The following is a 25,261-nucleotide window of genomic DNA, read 5'->3' as shown; positions in this document are numbered from 1 at the left end:
AGGATGTTTTTGGGAATGGTGGGCTACTGTTGCCAGTGGATTCCCAACTTCTCAGTTATCTCTAAGCCTCTGGTGAGGTTGACTGTCAAGGAGGTTAAGGATGGCCCGGATACCCTAACTATGTCCGAGAAAGAGATGAGGGCAGTCATTGAACTGAGAGAGTGCAGGGCTCCACCTTTAGGTATGCCTGACTACACAAAGCCTTTTGTACTGTTTTGTCATGAACATGATGCTTGTTCTTTGTCTGTCCTGACACAGGTCCATGGAGGTGCAAACCGCCCAGTAGCTTATTTTTCAGCTACTTTGGGCCCAGTCGCAGCAGCCTTACCGAGTTGTCTGCGTGCAGTTGCAGCAGCTGGTTAAAGCCTCACTCAATGTGAAAGTATAGTGATGGGACATCCCTTAACAGCTATGGTCCCACACTCAGTGGAAATACTACTCACCCGAACTAAGACCCAGCACATGACAAATTCTAGACTGACCAAATACAAGACGATTATATTGGGGTCACCTAATGTATCATTGAAACGCTGTACTGTGTTAAACCCGGCAACTTTGCTTCCTAATGAAAATACAGATGTTGATGATGGATGCTGAGGAAGTAGAACATGATTGTCTTGAGGTAACAGAACTGTGCACCAAACCGAGACCTGACATTAAAGATACTCAATTGGAGGAAAATAATGACATTATCTATGTTGATGGTTCATGCCTGAGAGACTCAGTAGGAGTACTGAGAGCCGGATACGCCTTGTGTACAATCAATGGTATCCTGGAAGCATCTTGGCTAGAGAGAGTGTATTCTGCTCAAGTGGCTAAATTGGTTGCTCTTACTAGGGCATGCCATGCCGCTGACAAACTAAAAGTGACTATCTATAATGACAGCAGATACGGATTTGGAATTATCCATGATTTTGGCCAGCTATGTTCACAGAGGGGTTTCATGACCTCTTCTGGTTCTCCAGTGAAAAACGGGGAGAGAATTAAGGAATTGTTGCATGCGATTCAGTTACCTCTTGAAAATGCCAAGGTGAAATGCAGCGCTCATGTGAAATCACAAGACTTTGTGTCAATGGGAAACGGATATGCAGATCAAGTCGCTAGGTTTTGTGCATTGAACTGTATATCGTTCAGTGGGAATTGTTACCTGAAACTGAAAATGAGACATGCACAGGTTACGCATTGAGGGTGGTTGACACAATGGAAGAATTAAAATTGTTGCAGGGACGTGCCAGTAGAGAAGAGAAACGTTCTTGGATTAAAATGCAATGTGTACAAAGACCTGATGATTTGTGGGTTTCAGATGAGGGGAAAATGGTTTTGCCAAACAGTCTCTTGTCACAGTTTGCAAGGTTCTACCATGGTCAAGCACATATTGGGAGAGACGCCATGATCAGGTTGTTCAAAATCGATTGGTTCAATCCAAAATTCAGACAAGCTGCAGAAGTAATCTGTCACAGGTGCATCATCTGTCAGCAGATGAATGCGGGGAAAGGGACCGTGGTGAATTTGAGCCACATTGGGAGAGCTGCAGGTCCATTTAGCATGATGCAGATGTATTTTATGATGATGCCTGTGTATGGAGGTTTGAGATATGTGTTGGTGATTGTATGTATCTTTAGTCATTGGATTGAAGCTTACCCTACACGTAGAAATGACAGTCTTACAGTAGCGAAGTTGCTGCTTAGGGAATTGATACCACGTTTCGGGTTTCCGAACTCTTTAGAATCAGATAGAGGAAGTCACTTCAACAATGAGGTGGTTAAGCTCTTGTGTGCCGCACTGAACATTGAACAGAAGTAGCATTGTAGCTACCGTCCTGAAGCCTCAGGACTAGTGAAGCAGATGAATGGTACCTTGAAGTCGAGAATGGTGAAAATGTGTGCAGCTACCAATTTGAAATGGCCAGATGCATTGCCCTTAGTGCTAATGTCAATGAGAAATACACCTAACAAGAAAAGAGGACTGTCCTCATGAAATTCTCATGGGCCGAGCTATGAGATTGCCCGCAGTGCCTGCACATGCTCTTGTGAATATCATGGATGATATGGTGTTGGACTACTGCAAGGGTCTGGCTGACGTGATCCGCTCTTTCTCTCACCAGGTGAAAGCAAACACACTGCCACCGATAAATGATCCAGGTCACAATCTGAAAGCCGGTGACTGGGTTGTTGTCAAGAAACACAGGAGGAAGTCGTGTTTGGAGCCACGTTGGAAGGGGCGGTATCAAGTGATACTGACAACTACTACTGCTGTGAAATGTGAGGGAATTCCAAACTGTATACATGCCAGTCACACAAAGAAGGTGACGTGTCCAACTGATGAGGAAATTGAGTTGTTGAAACTACCCGCTACAGAAAAGGAAGTCTCAGGGCCGGAGAGTAATCAAAGGGGAACTGAGACTGAAGGAGAGCCATTGAGGACGGCTTGGTCATTCAAACAGAAAACAAGATCCAGAAGGGTGACGGTGAGACTATCTCAACTGAGGCACCAGGAGGACCGACCCAAAGAGAGGTTTTCCCAGAAGCAGATGGATACAGGTTTGAAGTTGAACCCCTGACAGACCCAGAAGGCGAAGGAGTTGAGGCGGAAGATAGTCAAAGTGTTCAGACTCCTCCTGAGCCGCTTGCAGATCCACCAAGAGAAAACACCATAGCACAAGAGGAGGGCATCCAACAGCAATCTGAAAAGCCGACCAGTAAAAGAACACTGAGAGGAGATAAGTGGCCAGAATCGCAAACTGAAAAAGGGAAAGTGGTAATCAATGAAACAATAGAGGAAGAGGTCGATACCACAAGGAAAGAAGACCTGAGTGAAGGAGAATTGCAGGGTGACCGCAAGTTGAAAAGAAAGAGAATAGCAAACAGAATATACGCAGGTCCTGAATGGGCTTATGCAACGTCAGCTGAGTGGCAACAAGAGTTCTTGGCATTCTGTTTTGATCGAGAAGTCCCAGGCCAATATTATGGTACTTGAAGTTGAAGACAAATAAGAGAGACTGTATTAAGCTGAAACTGCGTAAAGGGAAACCTGAGAAAAGAGACTGAAAAATTACCGGATGTGACACTGTTAACCTGAATTGACTTTGAAAAACCGATTGTGACAAGCTGCTAACTGGATTGACACAAAGACCCTGGGAGTGAATGAGAAAGCTGTAAATACTTGCTGAAGAAAGACTTTGTTCAAACTTTGTAGAAAAAAAAAAAGAAAAAGATAAAGTTATTAACCATCCTCATATTAGTTGTTTACATTTATAGTACTTTACTTTCTGATTCTTTACAGATCATGCCTAGGTCAGGAGATGACGTTGAGGGGAAAAAGCGTTGTAAATATTTGGGTATTGCTTTGGGTGTTGTGTGTGTGATATTCATTATAGCCTTGTTTGTGGAAATGCGTTTGGTGGATGAGAGAGAAGCTAACAATGCTACAGTTTCTGAGACGGCTACACTAACACCGTGGGATAAGTTTGAGCAAGATACCAAGTACTTGCATGACAAAACAAATACAAAAGGGGATCTATCTACTAATGTTTTCTATCACTTGCTGAGTGAGTATGTTGACACTATGGACGCAAAGGCTTGTTATGTGTATACACAAATTCCTCTTTCAGTTCAAGAGGGAGTTACATATCACAGCTTGCCATTAACATACGGGATTAGTTGTAGTTTGCTACTAACGCGTTTCTATAATCAAGAAGAAGTGAAATATTGTTATTCGAACTACGATTTAGTGTTCTCTTATGCGCCTATTATAGAAGATTTGAATAGTGTAGCTAAGTATTATGCTATAAAGTTGATTAAGGGATTCTTTGAGCCCAGAATGACAATTAGTACTTCATATGCGCACCGCAATAATTTGACATGCTTGCTTACATCTCTAGAAAAGAGCTTTCTAGATCACACTGAAGTTAGAAGGAGGGCTTTAAAGGGGAAATTAGAAGAGGGCTTGCAGCAACGAATATTCCTTAGTAATAGTAATAATGGGGTTAGGGAACAAGGGAAGCTAGCTTTAGATGCGAAACATGTAGGTAGGCTTTGCATAACGCGACCAAAGTCATATTATGACAATGTGTTTGTGGGAACGAGTGAGTGTAAGCATGTGTTTTTGTTTCAGAATAAATGGACTTTCATGCTAAATGGAATGGATCAAGCGATCCCAGGGGTTTATTACATTTGTGTATTACCGTCTTCCAAAGGGATGGTATGGGACATGTTATTTGGGAAAAGTTTTTCCAAAGATCTATCAACTAGATGATTTAAAGAAGTTTCCGAAAGTGACAGAATTACTTTGTGCTAGACAAAAGAGAGAAACTGCTGCTGGTGTAGTAGGAGACATATTTGGAGCAATAATTCCTTCAGTGGGAGTTGTTTTGAACTCCATAAAAATTCAAAAGTTGTCTACTATTGTGGATAACATGCTGACAAACTTCACAGGGGCCATACTCCTGATGGATACTGAACTTGCTGGGGAGAGGGCTATGACTCTTCAAAATAGGCTTGCTTTAGACATTCTTTTAGCGAAACGTGGTGGAGTCTGTAAGATGCTTAATGAGCGTCACTGTTGTGCCTACATACCGGATAATAGTAATGAGATTAGAATTATGCTTACTAACCTAACAAGAGATAGGGCAGATTTGAAGGAACTGAAAGAGCCAGGAGTCTGGGAAAAGGTTAGAGAGGGATTTGCACGTGTGGGAAGTTGGTTCAGTGGTCTTTGGCATGGGTTCTTGGGAAAATGAATACAGGGAATAGTAATTGTTTTGGCTTGTTTATTTGGACTATGGGTACTGAGCAAAATTTGCAAAAGAGGTAAAGCAAAATGGCCAAAACATAAAGCGAGGAGGGAAGAAAGGAAAAGGGAGAAAATGTTCAGAGCACGATATGAAAAGGCGAAGCGGAAGGAGGAAATCAAAATGAAGGAACTGTAAAGGTAAAGGATTCTTACAGAATGGATTTGTGTGATGACAAGTGTCATCAGAGGAGAGATTGTTGGAGTGTAGTTATTATAATCAAAATTAACAGGAAATGTTTGCAAATTAATGCCTAACTATGCCGCATAGAAATTGTATTACTGTGCTTTTACTAAACGCATGTTTGAAATGTGCCCACGGGGAGTGGCCACCAATATATACGATGATAAATGAAATTGACTAATGATGAATTATTAATGTACGAATGTATGATTTTGTACTAGCATCAAGAGTTATATGTTAAGAAGTCACTAAAAATTAATAAATAGGCCTTAGTTAGCATGAGTCGGGGCTTAGCTGCCGGTCTCATATTAAATGAGTTTTTCTAACGTGCGATGTGTTGACTTGCTGAAGGACATGTAGCCGTACTTTTCCAGAACTAGAAGATGTGTGTAACCGTAGTAAATTCTTTCTCATGAGCCTCGACTTGCTCAAGGAGGCATTCTTGCCGAATGCAACAGTGTAAACTTGCAACAGGTACAAGGTCGCCTGAACTGGTAAAGACAATGGAGCTACTGACTGGGACCGCAACAATAAAGTTTGTACCTGACATTCTACCCGTTGGAGACGTCAATTACAGGAGCCAATAAACTACGTGAGAACTGTTCTAAAGTGACAATCCTAATGAGGTGACTACCTAATTATTGGATGGAGCTAATGATGCACCAAAATTTGCCCAATTGGAAATTAGGGGACTGTACAACAAGATTGATATAATCCTGTGTCACAAGGAGAAATCAGCCCTTCCGAGCCATTTTTGCTATTGCCATTACGTGCCAATCTTTGCTAGTACCTAGCCACTTTGTCACTCTGTCTTAAAGACAAGGGCTCTAGTTGGCAAAAGGAGACTCAGAAGTCCTGGGTAGATGCAGACGATTCGGATGATGATGAGTTTCTCAATCAGTTGTTACATGAGCGACCACCACCATATGCCATAAATGACAACAGATTGAGTACTAGTGCAGGTCCTGTAAATTTGAAACAGAATCAGGGGACCACAAATACAGGCACAGGCAAATAATGCTACCAGATCAGCTCCGATACAGAATGGTGCTAGTGTATCCACTGCACCCGAGATGCAGATACAGTTGCAGCCACCACCAGTTCAGAGGCTCTACCCTGATGTCCCAGTATTAGAGACGACTACGAATTTGATGGTGCCGCCTGATCCAGTACACGTGAGATCAAAATTAGTGCAGATTGAGCCAACCCCACAATTGCTGCCCCAGCCGCAGCAACAGGTGGTTCCGAATTATACTTCGGTCACTGGACTGCAGTCTGTTACAGCACCTATGATGAATCAAACTATGGGAGTCAATGCTCCAACGGAATTAGGGGGTGCACAGTAACCAGCTGCTATATCTTTGCCAATTACTGTTGGTCCGCCAGTAGTGCTGTATGCGCAGGCGAAGATCAGTGTGTGTGACCAAGGTGTAATGACTCAAGAGGTGATAAGAGGAGGGTTCTCAGGAAGCTCCCAGGGGATAACACCGGGAGAACAGTCAGCCGAAAGGTCTAGATCCTTGCTGGACTTCAGTTTGATTGGGGTTCCGTTAGAAACCATGAGACAAGCAGGTTTGGGACTACTAACTCCACAGGTATTGAGTGCAAATATGTAGCAAACCCCGATGGTGCAGACTGGAAATATCTTGTTGCAAGGCTTGACAGTGCAACAGTTGAATGAGTGGTTAGACAAGCTTAACACTCCACAGACTACTCCTGCAACAGCAGAGCGGTCAGAAAGAGAGGAATACCTGAATTTTGTGAGGCTGTGGGTGGAAGCAGCTGAGCTAGTTGAAGGGAGCATGGGAGTGAATAGGTTAGAATCATACACTGAAGCAGAATTAAGATATCTGTGCCCAAAAATAACCAAGGAAGTGAGTAAGGTGCACCAGAGGTTAGCGAATTTGGCAGACAAATACGGCATAGACTTAGACAATACTAAACATCTGAAGAGGAGTTATAGGTTAGACTTCGAACCTAAAGATTTTGATCACATGAGATCCACTGGGATAAAGGCACACCTCAAAGAGATACTACAGAGTGCTAAAGTCTGGGGAGCATTAGAGAAGTGGGAAGGCAGATGGGCGAAGAAGAGAGATAAGAGGAAAAGTGACTGACTGGAACAGCAGCAGACGAAAGCTGTGCCAGGGACGGGAACAATAAAGATGATACCAATGAGAGAGACAGCTGGAGGGGTTCTAGTTTATGTACCATGTTCTAGAGGTGACATTTTGTCATTCACAAATGATTATCCCAGGTTGAGGGAAAAGCCGATAGAGTGGTATCAGCAAACGGATAGGTTTGTGAAGCTTGCAAAATGTCTTTGGGAAGACTTGAATACACTGTTTGAGATTATAGTTCCAGCCGATTTGTGGCTTGAGTGCAAGAGGAGTGTGGATTGGCCGACAACGGAACCGCAAAGGGACAGGACTACAGGAGCACCGTCTCCTGAGGTGATGAAGCACTAGTATAAGGTGATTGAATTTTTGAAGCAGAAAGTGTCACCGAAAGTTACTGATTGGCAGAAAATTGATCGAACGGCACAAGAAGGCAAAGAGTCGATACATGATTACTATGAGAGGTTGTTAAAGGCGTTCAAACACTATAGTGGCACAGAGGTCATAGAACCAAAAGACATGAATCAACCAGTGTTCAGGTTCGTTGAAGGATTAAGACCAGAGATTAGTCAAAGGATTAAGGATCATTTGATCTGTTGGCAAGCGAAGCCGATTAATGAGGTATTACAGTACGCAAAATACTGTAGTGATGAGATTGAGTTGAAGCAGAGAAAGCTGAAAGAGAAGATGATGGTGATGCAAATCAAAGCAGCTCAAGCAGGGATGCAGGGAAATGGAGTACAGCAGATGGTGCAGCAACCGCAAGGAAACGGAATGTTTCAGCCGCAAACGAGAGGCAGAGGTCAGGGAGGTTTTGTGAATCGTGGTCCAGACTTGAATATTGTTGTGGTTCAAAATGACGTGCAAGGGATGAAAAAAATGTCACCATGCCATGCGTGCGGGGGCGTGGGACACTGGAAGGGGGAATGTCCAATGATGGTGCAGGATGGTGTTGTTCAACAAAGCAATGATGTCAGAGCATTTCAAAGAGTGAGCGGTCCAAGAATGAGGGGTCCAAATCCGAACTTCCAGAATAACATGGTTCAGATGCAGGGTCTCCAGCCTATGCAACAAATGCAAATGCCACGTGCTCAACCAGCGCAGGTGCAGCAAATACAAAAGCAGAATCCAGTGGTACCTAGACAGCAAATGCAGTTGTCTTTAGCTCCGAATGGACAGCAACAGGTGGTGCTTCCTCATCAGGTCACAGGTCAAACTATGAGTCAAAATAATGCAGTACAACAGTTCCCATTGCGTGGTGAGAATGGATTAACGATGAATGGTCAGATGACTGTTCGGATAGTGAGGAGTGCAGGCTTGCAGCGTCCCTAGAAGTAGATCAAAGAGGACCTTATGTGCAAGGGAAGGTGATGGGCCACAAGGTTTCGTTCCTGGTTGACACAGGAGCTACACGCTCTACAGTCAGAAGTGCAGAGGTACCGGAATTGCCGCTCTCAGGACGTACAATAAAGGTAGTGGGAGTGGAAAATCAGCTCCTGACTAATCCAATTACAGATCCGGTTCAGGTTGAGATTGGTACCTTTCAGGGATTACATAGGTTTGTAGTCTGTGATTCAAGTCCTGTGTCCATACTGGGGAGAGACTTGCTGTGTAAGACAAGGTGTTCGATCACCTGTTCCAATGAAGGAATTGAGGTGCAGACAAACAGTGATGATGAAGGGGACGATGGTCAGATCTCAGAACCAGAGACGGAGACCACAGATGAGGAGTACCCTTTGATAAGCCTTTTCCCGATGTTCACAGTGACCAATTTGCCAACCGAATTACAGGGAACAGTCACAGAGAAGGTGTGGGACTTGACAGGAAAGGAAGTGGGACTGATAGAAGGAGTAGAACCAGTCGAAGTAGATGTGAATCCAAATGCCGTATTTCCCCAGGAACTGCAGTACCACATGGCACACAATGTCCTCATACAGGTGACGCAGATAATTGTGGACTTTGTGAAGCAAGGTGTCTTAAAAGAAGGGATGAGCAGCCCATGTAATTCGCCAATAATGGGATTGAGAAAGCCTTGTGGGAAAGTTCGAATTGTCCAAGATCTGCAGAAAATTAATGAGATAGTGGTAAAATGCTGCCCCATAGTGCCAAATTTAGCCGTGATTATGTTTCGGGTCCCATGTGATGCGGAGTGGTTCACAGTCGTTGACTTGTCCCAAGCATTCTTTTCTGTGCCTCTTCATGAGGACAGCCAATTTCTCTTCAGTTTCAAATTCCTGGACAAGGTTTACAGTTGGTGTCGAATTCCTCAAGGGTTTTCAGAATCGCCTTCCATCTTCAATCAGATATTGAAGAAGGACTTGGAATCATTGAAACTGCCTTTTAATTCGACTCTAGTACAGTACATTGATGATTTGTTGATTGCGTCCAAAACGAAAGATGACTGCAGGTATGATACTATTGCCTTATTGAATCATTTGGGGAAGAACGGACATAAAGTGTCCCCAAAGAAGCTGCAGTACTGTCAGAAAGAGGTGAAGTACTTGGGCCACCTGATTGAGAAGGGGTCAAGAAGAATATCCAAATAAAGAGTGACAACCATATTACAGATGAGTCCCCCGACATCCAAGTGAGACATTAGGATGTTTTTGGGAATGGTGGGCTACTGTTGCCAGTGGATTCCCAACTTCTCAGTTATCTCTAAGCCTCTGGTGAGGTTGACTGTCAAGGAGGTTAAGGATGGCCCGGATACCCTAACTATGTCCGAGAAAGAGATGAGGGCAGTCATTGAACTGAGAGAGTGCAGGTGCAGGGCTCCACCTTTAGGTATGCCTGACTACACAAAGCCTTTTGTACTGTTTTGTCATGAACATGATGCTTGTTCTTTGTCTGTCCTGACACAGGTCCATGGAGGTGCAAACCGCCCAGTAGCTTATTTTTCAGCTACTTTGGGCCCAGTCGCAGCAGCCTTACCGAGTTGTCTGCGTGCAGTTGCAGCAGTTGGTCAAAGCCTCACTCAATGTGAAAGTATAGTGATGGGACATCCCTTAACAGCTATGGTCCCACACTCAGTGGAAATACTACTCACCCGAACTAAGACCCAGCACATGACAAATTCTAGACTGACCAAATACAAGACGATTATATTGGGGTCACCTAATGTATCATTGAAAAGCTGTACTGTGTTAAACCCGGCAACTTTGCTTCCTAATGAAAATACAGATGTTGATGATGGATGCTGAGGAAGTAGAACATGATTGTCTTGAGGTAACAGAACTGTGCACCAAACCGAGACCTGACATTAAAGATACTCAATTGGAGGAAAATAATGACATTATCTATGTTGATGGTTCATGCCTGAGAGACTCAGTAGGAGTACTGAGAGCCGGATACGCCTTGTGTACAATCAATGGTATCCTGGAAGCATCTTGGCTAGAGAGAGTGTATTCTGCTCAAGTGGCTAAATTGGTTGCTCTTACTAGGGCATGCCATGCCGCTGACAAACTAAAAGTGACTATCTATAATGACAGCAGATACGGATTTGGAATTATCCATGATTTTGGCCAGCTATGGTCACAGAGGGGTTTCATGACCTCTTCTGGTTCTCCAGTGAAAAACGGGGAGAGAATTAAGGAATTGTTGCATGCGATTCAGTTACCTCTTGAAAATGCCAAGGTGAAATGCAGCGCTCATGTGAAATCACAAGACTTTGTGTCAATGGGAAACGGATATGCAGATCAAGTCGCAAGGTTTTGTGCATTGAACTGTATATCGTTCAGTGGGAATTGTTACCTGAAACTGAAAATGAGACATGCACAGGTTACGCATTGAGGGTGGTTGACACAATGGAAGAATTAAAATTGTTGCAGGGACGTGCCAGTAGAGAAGAGAAACGTTCTTGGATTAAAATGCAATGTGTACAAAGACCTGATGATTTGTGGGTTTCAGATGAGGGGAAAATGGTTTTGCCAAACAGTCTCTTGTCACAGTTTGCAAGGTTCTACCATGGTCAAGCACATATTGGGAGAGACGCCATGATCAGGTTGTTCAAAATCGATTGGTTCAATCCAAAATTCAGACAAGCTGCAGAAGTAATCTGTCACAGGTGCATCATCTGTCAGCAGATGAATGCGGGGAAAGGGACCGTGGTGAATTTGAGCCACATTGGGAGAGCTGCAGGTCCATTTAGCATGATGCAGATGTATTTTATGATGATGCCTGTGTATGGAGGTTTGAGATATGTGTTGGTGATTGTATGTATCTTTAGTCATTGGATTGAAGCTTACCCTACACGTAGAAATGACAGTCTTACAGTAGCGAAGTTGCTGCTTAGGGAATTGATACCACGTTTCGGGTTTCCGATCTCTTTAGAATCAGATAGAGGAAGTCACTTCAACAATGAGGTGGTTAAGCTCTTGTGTGCCGCACTGAACATTGAACAGAAGTTGCATTGTAGCTACCGTCCTGAAGCCTCAGGACTAGTGAAGCAGATGAATGGTACCTTGAAGTCGAGAATGGTGAAAATGTGTGCAGCTACCAATTTGAAATGGCCAGATGCATTGCCCTTAGTGCTAATGTCAATGAGAAATACACCTAACAAGAAAAGAGGACTGTCTCCTCATGAAATTCTCATGGGCCGAGCTATGAGATTGCCCGCAGTGCCTGCACATGCTCTTGTGAATATCATGGATGATATGGTGTTGGACTACTGCAAGGGTCTGGCTGACGTGGTCCGCTTTTTCTCTCACCAGGTGAAAGCAAACACACTGCCACCGATAAATGATCCAGGTCACAATCTGAAAGCCGGTGACTGGGTTGTTGTCAAGAAACACATGAGGAAGTCGTGTTTGGAGCCACGTTGGAAGGGGCGGTATCAAGTGATACTGACAACTACTACTGCTGTGAAATGTGCGGGAATTCCAAACTGTATACATGCCAGTCACACAAAGAAGGTGACGTGTCCAACTGATGAGGAAATTGAGTTGTTGAAACTACCCGCTACAGAAAAGGAAGTCTCAGGGCCGGAGAGTAATCAAAGGGGAACTGAGACTGAAGGAGAGCCGTTGAGGACGGCTTGGTCACTCAAACAGAAAACAAGATCCAGAAGGGTGACGGTGAGACTATCTCAACTGAGGCACCAGGAGGACCGACCCAAAGAGAGGTTTTCTCAGAAGCAGATGGATACAGGTTTGAAGTTGAACCCCTGACAGACCCAGAAGGCGAAGGAGTTGAGGCGGAAGATAGTCAAAGTGTTCAGACTCCTCCTGAGCCGCTTGCAGATCCACCAAGAGAAAACACCATAGCACAAGAGGAGGGCATCCAACAGCAATCTGAAAAGCCGAACAGTAAAAGAACACTGAGAGGAGATAAGTGGCCAGAATCGCAAACTGAAAAAGGGAAAGTGGTAATCAATGAAACAATAGAGGAAGAGGTCGATACCACAAGGAAAGAAGACCTGAGTGAAGGAGAATTGCAGGGTGACCGCAAGTTGAAAAGAAAGAGAATAGCAAACAGAATATACGCAGGTCCTGAATGGGCTTATGCAACGTCAGCTGAGTGGCAACAAGAGTTCTTGGCATTCTGTTTTGATCGAGAAGTCCCAGGCCAATATTATGGTACTTGAAGTTGAAGACAAATAAGAGAGACTGTATTAAGCTGAAACTGCGTAAAGGGAAACCTGAGAAAAGAGACTGAAAAATTACCGGATGTGACACTGTTAACCTGAATTGACTTTGAAAAACCGATTGTGATAAGCTGCTAACTGGATTGACACAAAGACCCTGGGAGTGAATGAGAAAGCTGTAAATACTTGCTGAAGAAAGACTTTGTTCAAACTTTGTAGAAAAAAAAAAAAGAAAAAGATAAAGTTATTAACCATCCTCATATTAGTTGTTTACATTTATAGTACTTTACTTTCTGATTCTTTACAGATCATGCCTAGGTCAGGAGATGACGTTGAGGGGAAAAAGCGTTGTAAATATTTGGGTATTGCTTTGGGTGTTATGTGTGTGATATTCATTATAGCCTTGTTTGTGGAAATGCGTTTGGTGGATGAGAGTGAAGCTAACAATGCTACAGTTTCTGAGACGGCTACACTAACACCGTGGGATAAGTTTGAGCAAGATACCAAGTACTTGCATGACAAAACAAATACAAAAGGGGATCTATCTACTAATGTTTTCTATCACTTGCTGAGTGAGTATGTTGACACTATGGACGCAAAGGCTTGTTATGCGTATACACAAATTCCTCTTTCAGTTCAAGAGGGAGTTACATATCACAGCTTGCCATTAACATACGGGATTAGTTGTAGTTTGCTACTAACGCGTTTCTATAATCAAGAAGAAGTGAAATATTGTTATTCGAACTACGATTTAGTGTTCTCTTATGCGCCTATCATAGAAGATTTGAATAGTGTAGCTAAGTATTATGCTATAAAGTTGATTAAGGGATTCTTTGAGCCCAGAATGACAATTAGTACTTCATATGCGCACCGCAATAATTTGACATGCTTGCTTACATCTCTAGAAAAGAGCTTTCTAGATCACACTGAAGTTAGAAGGAGAGCTTTAAAGGGGAAATTAGAAGAGGGCTTGCAGCAACGAATATTCCTTAGTAATAGTAATAATGGGGTTAGGGAACAAGGGAAGCTAGCTTTAGATGCGAAACATGTAGGTAGGCTTTGCATAACGCGACCAAAGTCATATTATGACAATGTGTTTGTGGGAACGAGTGAGTGTAAGCATGTGTTTTTGTTTCAGAATAAATGGACTTTCATGCTAAATGGAATGGATCAAGCGATCCCAGGGGTTTATTACATTTGTGTATTACCGTCTTCCAAAGGGATGGTATGGGACATGTTATTTGGGAATAGTTTTTCCAAAGATCTATCAACTAGATGATTTAAAGAAGTTTCCGAAAGTGACAGAATTACTTTGTGCTAGACAAAAGAGAGAAACTGCTGCTGGTGTAGTAGGAGACATATTTGGAGCAATAATTCCTTCAGTGGGAGTTGTTTTGAACTCCATAAAAATTCAAAAGTTGTCTACTATTGTGGATAACATGCTGACAAACTTCACAGGGGCCATACTCCTGATGGATACTGAACTTGCTGGGGAGAGGGCTATGACTCTTCAAAATAGGCTTGCTTTAGACATTCTTTTAGCGAAACGTGGTGGAGTCTGTAAGATGCTTAATGAGCGTCACTGTTGTGCCTACATACCGGATAATAGTAATGAGATTATAATTATGCTTACTAACCTAACAAGAGATAGGGCAGATTTGAAGGAACTGAAAGAGCCAGGAGTCTGGGAAAAGGTTAGAGAGGGATTTGCACGTGTGGGAAGTTGGTTCAGTGGTCTTTGGCATGGGTTCTTGGGAAAATGAATACAGGGAATAGTAATTGTTTTGGCTTGTTTATTTGGACTATGGGTACTGAGCAAAATTTGCAAAAGAGGTAAAGCAAAATGGCCAAAACATAAAGCGAGGAGGGAAGAAAGGAAAAGGGAGAAAATGTTCAGAGCACGATATGAAAAGGCGAAGCGGAAGGAGGAAATCAAAATGAAGGAACTGTAAAGGTAAAGGATTCTTACAGAATGGATTTGTGTGATGACAAGTGTCATCAGAGGACAGATTGTTGGAGTGTAGTTATTATAATCAAAATTAACAGGAAATGTTTGCAAATTAATGCCTAACTATGCCGCATAGAAATTGTATTACTGTGCTTTTACTAAACGCATGTTTGAAATGTGCCCACGGGGAGTGGCCACCAATGTATACGATGATAAATGAAATTGACTAATGATGAATTATTAATGTACGAATGTATGATTTTGTACTAGCATCAAGAGTTATATGTTAAGAAGTCACTCAAAATTAATAACTAGGCCTTAGTTAGCATGAGTCAGGGCTTAGCTGCCGGTCTCATATTAAATGAGTTTTTCTAACGTGCGATGTGCTGACTTGCTGAAGCACATGTAGCCGTACTTTTCCAGAACTAGAAGATGTGTGTAACCGTAGTAAATTCTTTCTCATGAGACTCGACTTGCTCAAGGAGGCATTCTTGCCGAATGCAACAGTGTAAACTTGCAACAGGTACAAGGTCGCCTGAACTGGTAAAGACAATGGAGCTACTGACTGGGACCGCAACAATAAAGTTTGTACCTGACATTCTACCCGTTGGAGACGTCAATTACAGGAGCCAATAAACTACGTGAGAACTGTTCTAAAGTGACAATCCTAATGAGGTGACTACCTAATTATTGGATGGAGCTAATGATGCACCAAAATTTGCCCAATTGGAAATTAGGGGACTGTACAACAAGATTGATATAATCCTGTGTCACAAGGAGAAATCAGCCATTCCGAGCCATTTTTGCTATTGCCATTACGTGCCAATCTTTGCTAGTACCTAGCCACTTTGTCACTCTGTCTTAAAGACTTTGCTGTTTGACTCTTCAAACCATCCTTACCCTTCCCTTGCCCGTTCTATACTTTTCCTTCTTATGAGGGAGGTATTCCTTATTAACCGTCTTGCTGAACTTTGCTGAGTTTCCTGGCTGATGGCGAATCACCTGATGTCCTGAGGACGAAGCCTGACTGTATGCTGACCTATTACGGAGGATAACTATATGATGATGAAATTGTAATTGTCTGTTTGCCTTTTCTTTATAGTTACCAACTGCTTCCTTTTGATAGAGCCCATAGACAGATGTTTTCTAAATTTGTTTTGCTAAATTGTTTTGCATAAAGCCCAACATGCCAATGCTAATTCGAAGTTAGTTAAGGAGTTCACTAAACGGACGCAAATAGACAAATGACTGAATCGATGCTTTGTTGAATAATGCGCTAATGATGCTCTGCTAAAATTAATCCATGTTGACGTCATGTTTTGTTCTAATGTTTATGATCTTTGCTTTGATGAAATCTTATTCAAGTTGCCATATTGTGACAGTGCTAATGTGTTTTCTGGTTTTGAGACTAATAAACTTGCTGGTAGAGTGCAATCAATAGGGAATAAATATCATAACTCTTAAAACTTTGTGTGGTTATTCATGACTGAAAAGTCATGGTGTGTTCCGATTCTTATTAACATCATTAACTAATTTGATTAATTTGCTATTGTGAATATTGATGAGGTTATTGATCTATTGATTGACATGCTGATTTGTTATCTCGTCTTAAGGTGTCTCCAATCAGGGTCAAAAGATTCATTGCCTAAAACGAGACCCAGACTAGGCAAATTATCTAGGGCGGGACGCCTTATCACCAGTAAATCTAGCCTTAGGGAACATCCAACCTATTATGACTTTGACCCATTAGAAAGGAGGAATTAGAATGGGAATCGATAATTCTAGCCCTGATTCCTCCAGTAATTACTCATTTTGTGTTGGACTTTCACACAGAGACTTAGGCTGCTATTGGCAGGTGAAATAATTGGGTGAAAGTTAGGAGCCTCATGCTGTTCCCCATAGGATCTCATAATTTCAATGGGGCCAGTAACTGTGTTATTGACCCCTATTAAAACATAGAGGCATCTTGTAATGAGGTCTTTAGTGCCAACTATCATTTGGGTTTCAAACATAGATTTGCTCTGAGTTTAAATACATTTCCCCTTTAGTAGAAGTATTTTGTAAAGATAGATAGTCTGAGATAGTTGACTCAAAAGTGTCCTTTCTCTAATTGCCCTCTATGCACAGGGTCGCACTTTGGTTAAAAAACAACACACTCAGAAAATAAATTGTGGCTTAAACCACTGAATTTCCATTTCTCCTAAGATCGGGAGCTGCAATTCAGCTCCTTAATGTGCATTTCATTCTGTTTAGAACTCAGCAGAAGAAAGTAACAGTGCTAAATAGTTAGTACTGAATTGCCTACAATGCATAATGCTTAAGTACTCGACGTGTGCAGAGTTATTCCACATACCTAGTCTCGTAGCGCTCTCAATTAATAGCCTGCTAATAGATTATGGAGCTTTCGTGCTTTTCACCCACTCCTATGCACTTGTACAGTTTCCTCTCACAAGTATTAAAATGATGCTGGTAATTTGCAAACAGTTTGTTTGCGACTGCAAACCGCCCTTACCTTTTTTTTGCAGGTGAAATGGTGTTGCTTGTGTAACTTGTGACCATTTTGTATGAGAGTGCATAACATGCTTTGCCTTTCCAGACAATTGATTCAGCATGAATGGAACTTTCACAAAAAATGACCCTGAAAGTCCTGATTTTCACAATAAAGGTCTAACTCCCACAGACCTTTGTGACAATCGTGCATTCCTTTCATCATTCTTTTAAACAATACCCAATGTTTACAAAAAAAAACTTGGCAACTCGCCCAATTCAGTACATGTTCAATTAATATTCTGTGCTGCAAAAGAACATCTCCCTGCAGCCTTCTTCTTGTGAAAATGATTACTTTTTAAACTATCGACTTTTTGGCAGAGTGCATCTTTGTGATATACTGTTAATGTATGTGATTTTATACTTTGATGTGTTCATTGACAAAAGAGTAATATCGAAAAAGGGGTACACTGTTCCATAAGCGAGAGGGAAACAAGAAAACTAATAAAATAAGAAATTGGCGAATCTATACTGAGTATTCTTAGGAGGGCCCTCAAGCACCCACTAGGGTGACAGGTATCATCATCGGGCTCACTCCTCGCCAGACTGGTGCTACAATGCCTGGCGGGCCTCCCAGCATTCTGGGTGGCACTCAACCATTGTAAATTCGCTAGCAACGAGGGTCTGGGAACAAAACTGAGTAAGGAAAGGAGAGTGTAGAATACGACAGAAAAATCTTAAAATTAGCTCTGAACCTGAGCCATTATTTTAATGTGATAGAAATTGGGTTCAGGCCAAGATTAAAAACAATAAATATAAGAGTGTTTACTGGAAATAATGTACCGTCACACTCTATATTTCAGGGAAGGTAGTTAACCTAATCCTGCATGGTCAACATGTTTTGCGTCTGTAGTTGGTCACAAAGTGATCCAGTGACGCTTCTTCAGGACCCACACAAAAAAACTATTGATTATTAAACTACTTCTCCTATGTGCCAATAATAAATTAAGTGCATATCAAGTCACTTACAGTGTAGAAGACAGAATATGTCTAAGTCAATTGGTCAGTACAGTCGCCCATCCCATGTTAGAGATTGGGCTCCCTAGGTCTGCGCTAGCATCAACCAAGGAGAACAAATTGGTTTTATCCTTGATTCATCGGGAAAACCTACCCCCCTGCCGCGCGCCTGTTCTCCTTGGTTGATGCTAGCGCAGACCTAGGGAGCCCAATCTCTAACATGGGATGGGCGACTGTACTGACCAATTGACTTAGACATATTCTGTCTTCTACACTGTAAGTGACTTGATATGCACTTAATTTATTATTGACACATAGGAGAAGTAGTTTAATAATCAATAGTTTTTTTGTGTGGGTCCTGAAGAAGCGTCACTGGATCACTTTGTGACCAACTACAGACGCGAAACATGTTGACCATGCAGGATTAGGCTAACTACCTTCCCTGAAATATAGAGTGTGACGGTACATTATTTCCAGTAAACACTCTTATATTTATTGTTTTTAATCTTGGCCTGAACCCAATTTCTATCACATTAAAATAATGGCTCAGGTTCAGAGCTAATTTTAAGATTTTTCTGTCGTATTCTACACTCTCCTTTCCTTACTCAGTTTTGTTCCCAGACCCTCGTTGCTAGCGAATTTACAATGGTTGAGTGCCACCCAGAATGCTGGGAGGCCCGCCAGGCATTGCAGCACCAGTCTGGCGAGGAGTGAGCCCGATGATGATACCTGTCACCCTAGTGGGTGCTTGAGGGCCCTCCTAAGAATACTCAGTATAGATTCGCCAATTTCTTATTTTATTAGTTTTCTTGTTTCCCTCTCGCTTATGGAACAGTGTACCCCTTTTTCGATATTACAGGTTTAGTTTGGGAGACCGTGCACTGGACCAATAATCTCCCAGTCCCTACCTTGTATTTATAGACATTGACAAAAGAGTCCTGAACTTTTGATTTCAGCTGAGGTAGACATTTGTAAGATTTAAATTTTTATAGTTTCTTTTTTGGAACTTCTACACATCTGTTGTTGCTTACTATGCTGTGCTTCACACGTTGAAAATAAAGGGTGATGCATTATATTGGTCCTCATGTCTTTATTATGGCCATGTCTTTTCTTACATAATCACAAGATACAGTCTACATATGTAGATATTCCCCAAGATCATAATGCACATGTGTGTATTAGTGCAGTGTTTTCAAGGGCATAGATACACCAAAGGTTTAATAAACAAATGCACACACATACGCACTACAGGTTGTGATATTAGACAGATAGTTGATTCTTGAAGCAGCCGCCCCTAGGTGAAAGAAATCATTGATGACTAGGGGCCTGATTTGGAACTCAGCAGACAGGTTACTCCATCACAACTGGGATGAATATCCCATCTGCCCAATATCTAAGTCCCATTCTAACCAATCAGATTTAGATTTCAGCGGATGGGATGTCTGTCCATGTTGGGACGGAGCAACTTGTCTGCTGAGTTCTAAATCAGGCCCTGTGTCACCATACATCTGCTCTTCAGCTGTTATTTTTTATACATGGCATTTCTCTGTGGGTTGTCTTGTGAAGGTCCTGATAATAAACCCAGTGCTTACAATATGAAACCTTTCACAGTCTTTGTCCACTTTACACATGATGGTGCATATGCACAAGTGGCTTGTACGGCAGATTTACCACTTTTGTGATGTACTAGCAGGGCAGGCTGCAGGCCCATAGCTACCAGGCCACGCAGAGCCAATTAGCGTGGCTTTTGCGTGGCCTTACATGGCTTTGTAGATATGGAGTAAGGCAAAGAAGGGCAAGTTGCTGCATTGCCTTACTTTTTATCAAAGAGGCGTTGCAAGGGTGTTGCTGTGGGTGTCCCCACGCAACACCCATGGATTTTGACGCATTCCCAGATTTACAAGATTTTGTAAACTTGGGAATGCATCAAAAGTCTATGCCACCCCAGGGGCATAAGGGTGGCGCAACAGGGAGAAACATCTTAGTTTCTCCCTGTTTTTTCCTCTGTGTGTGCTGAATTTTGCAGAGCACATAGGAAGAGGAAAACACCTCTCATGATTGTTTTTGTGCAGGAAGGCATACCTTCCTGCACAAAAACAATCATCCCCTCAACACAGGCACCCACATGTCAACAATTTGTGTGCCAGTGCAGGGGAAAAGGTCAGGAATGTGCTGCATCTTGTAGATGTGGCGCATCCAGCCCTTTTGTTTTGAAGCTGGGCAGCGCAGCAAGAAAGTTTGCAGCAATGCCATGAGCCAAAACGTTGTAAATGATGCCCTAAGAATGTTGGCTTTGCCATTTCTTACCTGCCAATGACATGGAAAAGGAGACTAAATGTTTCCCTTGCCAAGATCTTCGTGGAACCTTTGACTTGAATTCCCGTTACAGGATCTGAAAAGCAAAGTTCTAAGGTAAGTGAAATGATTTTAACATTTGACAACACGCTTTATCAAAATGAAACTTTGCGAACTTTATCCTTTTCAGAGCACCTAATCCCTCTACTCTTAAAATTGTGATGCCAAATGCTGCAATTGGCCTTGAGATTGCTTTACATAGGAAGGAGAGGGTTTGCCTTACCATGCTAAGTTATTGTTCATACACAATGCATTCAAGAGAAGTTACATTTTTCCTGACATTGCCCGGTCTGAAAATTACCATTATTAGAGGCCTTGGTCATTCCAGGGGCAGGCAAGTACGAAGATTAAAGGTTTCTTGGGAATAACATGGCCGAATTGGTGCTTCCACACTGACTGCTTCATATATTTGCCTGGTATTTCATTTGAAAGTTTCAGATGCTTTCAGTAGCCAAAACCTCTGTTTGAAACACCATAACCTATAATTTCTGATGGGTCTGGTAATTTGTACCCAGGCCCATCGGAATTATTCAAACACTCCTGGGCCTGTGTATTCTAAACTTTCGGGTAAACTTGTAGCTTGCCAGAGAGTAATCGGGTGCCATTTTATGCAACTGTATACACCAGAACTTCATTTGATGTCAGTGATGTTGCAAGTCGTTTTCCCATATCGATACATCATTTGATTCCACTTTTTTAGCTGTTTACTGTCCTTTTAAATGCTATCCAGGGATTGAATGCCTAACAAGCTACTCTCAAGTAGTTTTTGTTGGTAAGGTTGGTGCTGCTTCCAAAGAATTTACAGTACACAGAAGGCTCGGTTCACAAAGGTAACTTACTCTTTTGAATAAGTTTACACTTTGGAGTAAGTTTACCACTTTCGGTATTCCTAAACTCTGGGTCTGATTCCACAAAAGTAATGTACACTTAATTGCTTTATCATTCTGCTGTTACAATAATTGATCTCTTTGGATTTGAATAACTCTTTACCTTGCAAGTTACAAGATCACTTTAAGGGTATCCCCGTTTAGAGAACCTTTTCATCATGTGTTTGATTTCTTTCTGGAATTCTTCATTGGTTGAACTAATTCTAACATCTGGTCACAGGGGATACTCCACTTTAGGACTGCTGGAAGGCCATTATGAGTAAGTTTACACGTTTTGGTATTCACAAACCACAAGTGTAAGTTACTACTAAAAAGTAAAATAAACTGGCAAGGTCCACTACACATGGGCAAACACTGGTGCACCAACACCCTCCCACAGAAAACAATGGAAGTTGCAGCACCCGCAGGTGGCCATATGTAGTGTTGGAATTACTACAAAATCATAAACTACTACAAAAGTGTAAGTTACTACTAAAGTGCAGTTCATGAAATCCAAAAAGTAATACACTTACTCAAAAGTGAGGTTTGTGAATCAGGTTGTCCAAGTGTAAACTCACTAGGAAAGTGTAAGTACATGTCTCCACCCACTGAGGAGTGCAATTAGCTTACTCTTGTGTGGTGGGCTTTGTCACTCCCTAAATCCATCCCTAAACCTCCTTAAGTAGACAACCTCCTTTTAACCCACTGCCATCCCCACTTCCTAACAAACTATCTTTCTTCCTCCTAATACTCCCCCGTCCATCTCACATTTGCTACTAAAACATAGGTGTATAAGTGTGGAAATCTCTGCAGTCAGAGCGGGTTTCTCTACACAGAATAAATAGGTGTGGCAGAGGTGGAGGTCTCTGCACTTGGGTTAGTGAATATCATTTTGTAGTACATGAGTAGAACTATTGTAGTACTATTAAACATATTACAAAATGGGGTTTGTGACTAGGTTCCAATGCTCCTTCTGTCTGAAGCATAATCCAGTTTCACACAAACAGCAGCATTATTTTCAGGAATTACAGTTAATACCTGTCTTTCAACTTTATACAATTGTATGTAATCTTTGCAAAAAAGGCAGACAGCAAAGTGGTGAGTTGGAGATCATAAGGATGGCTTAAACTCAAGCTTTCTTACTTTAAGTCAAGTATATATCTTTGAAGAAATAGCTATTCAGCCTGTTGTGGTTCTGAACAGCTAATCGATAATCATGTCTGTATTTTAAGGAAAGACTGGATGCCTATCAATTTAATTAATGAGTACAGTACTCCTCTCTACAGGACTGGCAGTTACTGGAGACGGTGACGAGGCTCTTGTAATTGTTTGGGGTCATTGCTCTTGTAACTGTGTTTATTCTTGTAACTTCTGAGCCATATCAGTCAAGATAAGAATAATGACAGTTAGAAAGAGACAGCAGAATATGAGGCAGGTGGTGCCTAGTCACTCATTGAGAGTGTGCAACAACCCAATTATGACCCACCTGAAAGCGAAAGGAGGCACCCAAAGGTGCTACAGAAAATACAGAGTTTACCACTACGCCAAAGTTGATGCCCAGGTTATTTACAAACTTTTTTCAGACTATAAAGGTGGGAGGATTTATTCGTGCAAACTGAACAAATTGTATGAAGGGTACAAACCAAGCCAACTGGAATAAGCAGTAAGTTAACCTGCAGCACAGTTGATGATGAAGCTGCAGGACCCAGTACGACGTTGGGGGTAAAATTACCAACTGGATCTAAACAGATAGAGCTATTTGCTTAAATAACCTAGAGGAGCCTAAATAAATGATGGGCTGATTAGGATTAGATGTGGAGTAAGGCAAGATGATCAAAATAACTGTGGAAACAGGACCAGGAAATTGCATCACAAGTTCCAAATTGAAGGAAACCCCATGAGGGCCAATGATACCGCAAATAAGGGGAGCAACAATGATGAAGCTTATTTACGGGATTTACCCAATGAGATGCTCCCACGATCTACTTCTCCAACTGGTTATGATTATACCCGCCCTGATGTACCTATTATATTAGAGCAAAGAAAGGAGGGTTTAAAAACAGGTTCAGGGATCAATATTAGAGTGCATGCATAGCCTGCTGAATTGGCTAAGTGCCCCACAGGGAATAGTTAAACCAGCAGTCAAGGGCTGCAATTAGATTTCTCTATTTTTTTATTATGCCAGTTTACAACAAGGATGCTGTGAATATTACAATAATTGAAAATCACCAGGAATGTACTATATCAGAAGCCTTAAATGCACTCCATGGAGTTCTTACCTCAATACTTGCATTAATGGAGAAATCATCGGGAGAGACTGATCATGTAGCGACTATGTTGACCACCATTCTCCAAATCCTTATCTATCCTAAGCCTCAAAGAGATGTAGCCATGCCAGTAGAGGGAGCTCTCACAGCAAGAGGAAGTAATTCCATTAAAATGTACACAATTGCAAGATGTGGGGCCGATCAAGGAAGAGAAATAACTCACCAATGAATTTTCTGAAACTGTTTCATTAAGTTATGAATAATTTACTACAACTAGTTGCATGGTAGATACTAATGAGCCTGAAGGCTTGGGTGTGGAAGGGTGGAGAAAGTTCCCCAATCACCCTAACAAAAATGGTGCGGAAAAACGTTATTGGAAATCGTGAAGAGGGTAAGGCTGATGTGTGCAAGGTGAAGCTGCCAACAGGAAAGAAGGGAAGGAGAAATCCTCCAAACCAGGGAGACAGAGCCACCAAGAAGGGATCCTCTAACATGCTCATCAAGGTGATTATTCTCTCAACCATTTGTGAACAAATCTGGGATTGATTCGACCAGCACAGGAAAAAAATGAAAAAAATAAACAGATTCTTTGGTGATAAACAATCAAGTGCTCCCATCTATCCCATCTTTAATTCTAAAGTGGCTCGAGTAGTGGCAAACAAAGTCATTGCTGAGCAAAAAGGTGAAATGGATATGGGATGACCAAAATAAAGCCGAAGAGGAAAAATGTTTTAAAAAAAGTGCAGAGGAAGAATTGTCTTTATAAAAAGATGAAAAGTAAGATGCCACATAGAGAGCCTGTGGTTGAAAATTGGAAAGGGATGTGAGCTCTGCTAAAGTTCCAGACAAAGTGGAAAAAGCAGAAAAATATTTTGATATACCAGCAATGGAGGCTAGGAAACCATGTTCATTAAACCCATTAGCTAATCCTTTCTCTACAATGGAAGTAAAGGCTGGGCCTTTAAATGTGATTAGCACGCCTTTTAGAACAAATATAAAGCCTGACACAAAGAAGGTGGACCTAAGAGAACTGGCTGTTACAACCTGCTATTGTGATTTCATTGACCTCTCATCTGATGTTAGTCACGCAATCCCCTTGAATAGGTCCAGACTCCTGGCCCTCCTTTGTGAAATCCTGGAAATTGTTGGTTGTAACATCCCATGACAGAAAGAGAGTAATCATAGTAAGCCAAGCAGGAACCTGCGGCACAAGGATCTGGCAAACTACCCTAATGGAGTTTGCAACACTCAGGCCCTCAATATTGGTTTGGACATCTTTTGGCAAGACCACCATGCTGGCGGCTGCCAAAAGACCGCCAGAGATGGCGGTACAGTGACCGCCCTATTATGAGTCACAAACTGAAGACCGCACAGATACAGACACAAATCCCAAACCGCCAGGCCGACCAAGGGCAGGAGAAAGACGGTCCCACCACCAGCACCTCCACGCCGACATCATCCCACTCTACATATTATGACCCACAAATCAGCACAGCGGTCAATGCACGGCGGAAAACCATTAGTGATGCGAATCACCACGGTTTAAAAATCACCTCCACCAGAACCCGACACCACATTGGCAGACTGAATACCCCACACCTGACACACACCTGCTCACTGCACTATGTAACACACCCTCACATACCCCCAC

The 25,261-nt window shown here is 42.1% G+C and overlaps 1 protein-coding gene across 2 annotated transcripts in view; it reads right to left on the bottom strand.

Moving 5' to 3' along the window:
- Nucleotides 1-25,261, bottom strand: part of TMEM130 (transmembrane protein 130) — a 246,792-nt gene that overhangs the window by 134,640 nt on the left and 86,891 nt on the right. For both annotated transcript variants that reach the window (XM_069210131.1, XM_069210133.1), the window contains exon 5: nt 20,430-20,514. In XM_069210131.1, coding sequence (XP_069066232.1) covers nt 20,430-20,514 — 85 coding nt within the window. The remainder of the gene's footprint in view (nt 1-20,429; nt 20,515-25,261) is intronic.

This window comes from Pleurodeles waltl, chromosome 10 (genome assembly GCF_031143425.1).
Source record: "Pleurodeles waltl isolate 20211129_DDA chromosome 10, aPleWal1.hap1.20221129, whole genome shotgun sequence".
NCBI lineage: Eukaryota > Metazoa > Chordata > Amphibia > Caudata > Salamandridae > Pleurodeles > Pleurodeles waltl.
The sequence above is the reverse complement of the archived record's forward strand: the minus strand, read 5'-3'. Positions and strand labels throughout refer to the sequence as shown.